Below are 4,264 nucleotides of genomic sequence, written 5' to 3' on the forward strand. Positions count from 1 at the left end.
TAAAAATATTAAAGATTAAAATTAAAAAATAAAATAATAAATTTTAATATATTTTATTGTCAAACATAGGTGGGGGTGTAGAAAAATTAGGGGAAAAGAAATAAGAGGGGTGGAGATAAAAAAGCCCTATCTTAAATTCAAATTCAAATCGGTGTGGGACCGCCAAGATCAATGGCTGTGATTTGACAGAAACCCAAATAATTGCAAAAATAATACACACGCAGATACACTTTCAAACACCGAAGCGAATACAAAACCCCTCCTATATATATATATATGTATATGTATATATCCAAAGACCGGGTTGTATATTGCAAGGACACATTTTTCTCATTCACCTCTATCATTACCTCCCCTCTCTCTCTCTCTCTCTCTCACTGTAAAAATCCTGCTCCGTCGATGGCGGCGGCGACAGCTTTTCCGGACAACCTAACGAGAGAACAGTATGTCTACATGGCGAAGCTGGCGGAGCAAGCTGAACGGTATGAAGAGATGGTGAAATTCATGGAAAAGCTCGTTGTCGGACTGACGCCGGTGTCTGAGCTCACTGTCGAGGAGCGTAACCTTCTCTCCGTCGCGTACAAGAACGTCATCGGCTCGCTCCGAGCGGCTTGGCGCATCGTCTCATCGATCGAACAGAAAGAGGAGTCGCGGAAGAATGATGATCATGTTGTGCTAGTGAAGGACTACAGATCTAAGGTTGAGGATGAGCTTTCCGATGTTTGCTCGGGAATTTTGAAGATTTTAGAGTCAAATCTCGTGCCATCAGCTTCTACGGCGGAATCGAAGGTGTTTTATTTGAAAATGAAGGGAGATTATCATAGGTATTTGGCGGAGTTTAAAGTCGGAGATGAGCGAAAGGAAGCAGCGGAGCAAACTATGAACTCATACAAAGCTGCTCAGGTAGTTAATTACTTGAATTGTGTGTTGAACATTGAAGAATTGCAATATTTAGGTCTAGATTCGATAACTATATTTCTGTTCATATAAATTGATTTACATATCTGTCCGAGTAGTTAAAATTTGAGATCGAATCCATTTTGGTATAGGAAGTTTAGGATAACAAACTTAGAATTATTAGGTTCCGGTTTCTAGGTTAATAACTAGAGTTCTGTATCACAGTGTATGGATGTATTACAGATAATGACACGAAGGTGACATTCATCAAAACAATGGACTATGTCCTAACACTTTTGATTAAGAGGTGTAAATGTATGATAGTCTTGTTATCTCCGTAGTGTTAGAAATGCTTGCTCAGATGCTATGTAGATAGCTTGTGTTAAGAGGTTTCGGTATTGGTGATTTATGAAATTAGGGAAAATTGTTTTACCATATCCTAGTTACTAATGCTATAATTTCGTTAATGAACGCAAATAGCCAAATATTGTTATTTATGTTTATTAGTGCATAAGGGAGCTTCTTACTCATGTAAATTGTCATTAGTGAGGCATGATGTTGGTTTCTTAATTGTGAATTGCAAAGTTAGGCTAGAGTTTGTAGCATATTTGAGATAATATAATTACCTTAATAAAGTAAAGACTGCAATTAGCATTATTCAGCTTGTAGGAACCTGTGTAGTCTTGCAGATTGTAACCCTTGATGACCCCAATTATTCAAATTATTTTGGTTTGGAGTTGTAATTAATTATTTGCATTTGATTCTATTTCTAAAGGATATCGCAGAGGCTGATATGGCTCCAACTCATCCAATAAGATTGGGTCTGGCTTTAAATTTCTCAGTGTTCTACTATGAGATTCTCAATTCATCTGACAAGGCTTGTAGCATGGCGAAACAGGTTGGACATCCACATCTTTTTAATCTTCATCATTCTCTTTCTTTTTCTGAATTCTGTTATCACTTCTGTTACATTCGTTACTAATTCAATATTTCTTGCTTTTTAGTATGTTTCAGTACTTGATAGGCTAAGAGCTTATCTGACAAAGTATTTAAATTGAATAATGAGGTAGTTAGCAGCTGACTTTGTTGGTGTCTAGTAGACAATTAGTCGTGAACACTTGATTTTTTGGGACGAATAAAGGCACCTTTATTTTAAAGTGATAAATGAATTATTTATAGGTTGACATATTCTTAACATTATTTAAAAAAATTATGCAGTTTGTAGTATATATGTGATCATCATGTCATACATTTCTTATTTAGTGCAACAAAGTATATATAAGCAAGTTGTTTCACATGTGCTTACTTGGAAAGCATCTAATGATAAATTTTCAAAAGATCCTTTTCATACAAGTAAAAGGTATGGTGACCGACTTATATATACTTTTCACAATTTGAAGTCGGCAGTTTGGATTTAGCATACACATGTTGTTGGTTCCCTATGCATGTATTTTCAGCCTGGACTCTATGGTGTCAATGGACTTCCATCTAAGGTCCTGCCATGTAGGAACTGCAAATAAAGGTGCTTCTACCCCTTGTTGAATCTGTGTACTAGACGCTTTGGGACACAACAAAAAAGGAGATGAAAATTTCACATCATCAAGTTAGGACTTGAGGTTAAAAATCTGAAGTAAAACTCAAGTATAATATCTGTGAAGGATAAAACGTGAGGTGATGTGGCAAATTTTTATTTCCTAAATAGTTTGGATGATTATGATTTATGGCAGACTAAATAGAAGTAAAACCGGGATAAAGTTTAAGCTTAAGAGCATGGTGTATTTTATATATACCATATCTTACCTCCATCCCACACAAAGGCACATATACATATGCATAGATACATATACATATTTCTGTACATCATATACATATGTATGCATTTTATATATTCCATATCTTAATCTTACCTCCATGGCACAAACACACACATATACGTATATACTGGTGATTTAGGCTATGCCTGCTTCTTTGTTATCATTATATATTTCTAGATCTACATAACCTTTTCATTTTGTGGGAACTAAAATTTATAGCTGTAACTATATTTATATTGGTTCTGGTTATGAGTAGGCGTTTGAGGATGCCATAGCTGAGCTGGACACTTTAGGTGAAGACTCCTACAAGGATAGCACTCTGATAATGCAACTACTGAGGGACAATCTCACTCTTTGGACCTCAGATGCACAGGTCAATCCTCCCTCTCTCTCTCTCTCTTGCACACACACAAACAATTAACAGGATTGTATTACACATATCCCATGAAAGCATCTGACTTGATCGTGCGTTTGGTACGTGAGACAGGGCAGGACCAGATAGTACAAAAACTTGTCCTGCAGATAGTACAAAAACTTGCCCTTTTGGTGTATGACATTAGACTAGGACATGATAGGACCTGAGTGTGAGTGGGATAACAATGCATATTTTTCTGTCCCACCAAAATATTTGGCAAAAAATATCATGGAGATGTCACAAAATTGGTAAATTTGTAAACTACCCATGTCGAATTAAAACCCTGAAGCTTATCACAATTCTTTTACCTGCCTACCTCACTCATGTCAATGCAGTCCGCGTACCAAAAACACCATTTAGTAGCTTGTTATCACAATAGTCAAATAGGTAAGCATTTAGTTCAGAGTTCTGCAAATAAAGGGAAATAATAGAAAGTCACAAATGAAATAATCAACTTTCATGGGATGGAAAGGACTTTTTAGCAAACATGTTAGATTGAAGGAGCTTGAGTCTCTTGTAGTTTAATCGATGTGTTTGATTATTTGTCAAAATGTCTAAAATATCATTTAATAAGGACAAAATAAGAGGAATCTTGTGGTCTCCACCCACAATGGGCAAATAGGTAATTTGTAAGGCTGAAATTTTGCCAAATAGATAAGAAACATTCCGATTTGGGTGAAGGAGGTTAATAATGGATTTTTTAAAAGTGTTTCTGTTTTGGGGTGAGTGCAGGACCAGCTGGAAGAGCCATAGATGTATACACACAATGGTGAAGAAGTGGTGTTATGGTTTGGGGGGAGGTGGGCGTGGAATGTCATTTGTTTCATTTGAACATCATGTGTTTTCCATTTTTAACCAACACAATTTGCTTTTATAGAATTTCATTCCATATCCATCCATGCATTTGCAGTTATTCTCCTTCTCTTGTTCCATCTTCTTCATTATATATATATATATATATATATATATATATATATATGTGTGTGTGTGTGTGTGTGTTGGGGGAAAACCACAAAAAAGTGACAAACTGAGTAACATCCAGGTAATCGTTCATCTGCACGGTATGCATATGCGCATACAACTAATTTTAAGCAATTTGTCAGACATGTACACGTGTATGTACATAAAAACCAAGAAG

The 4,264-nt window shown here is 36.0% G+C and overlaps 1 protein-coding gene across 1 annotated transcript; it reads left to right on the forward strand.

Moving 5' to 3' along the window:
• The first annotated feature begins 306 nt into the window (after positions 1 to 306).
• On the forward strand, positions 307 to 4,044 carry LOC112502505 (14-3-3-like protein GF14 lambda). Its single transcript, XM_025106448.1, has 4 exons — positions 307 to 903; positions 1,673 to 1,795; positions 2,968 to 3,084; positions 3,859 to 4,044. The coding sequence occupies exons 1-4, from the start codon at positions 400 to 402 to the stop codon at positions 3,877 to 3,879; spliced, it is 765 nt and encodes a 254-aa protein (XP_024962216.1). The 5' UTR covers positions 307 to 399; the 3' UTR covers positions 3,880 to 4,044.
• Positions 4,045 to 4,264: the final 220 nt, after the last annotated feature.

This window comes from Cynara cardunculus, unplaced genomic scaffold, assembly GCF_001531365.2.
Source record: "Cynara cardunculus var. scolymus isolate 2C unplaced genomic scaffold, CcrdV1 Un_Scaffold_1517, whole genome shotgun sequence".
In the NCBI taxonomy this organism is placed as follows: Eukaryota; Viridiplantae; Streptophyta; class Magnoliopsida; order Asterales; family Asteraceae; genus Cynara; species Cynara cardunculus.

Bases quoted from the DNA above. Each gene is read 5' to 3' on its own strand.
- LOC112502505 (XM_025106448.1), top strand. From the start codon at position 400: ATGGCGGCGGCGACAGCTTTTCCGGACAACCTAACGAGAGAACAGTAT. The intron at 1,796-2,967 runs GTTGGACATCCA...GGTTATGAGTAG, and splicing joins CTTGTAGCATGGCGAAACAG to GCGTTTGAGGATGCCATAGC. The intron at 3,085-3,858 runs GTCAATCCTCCC...GGGTGAGTGCAG, and splicing joins TTTGGACCTCAGATGCACAG to GACCAGCTGGAAGAGCCATA.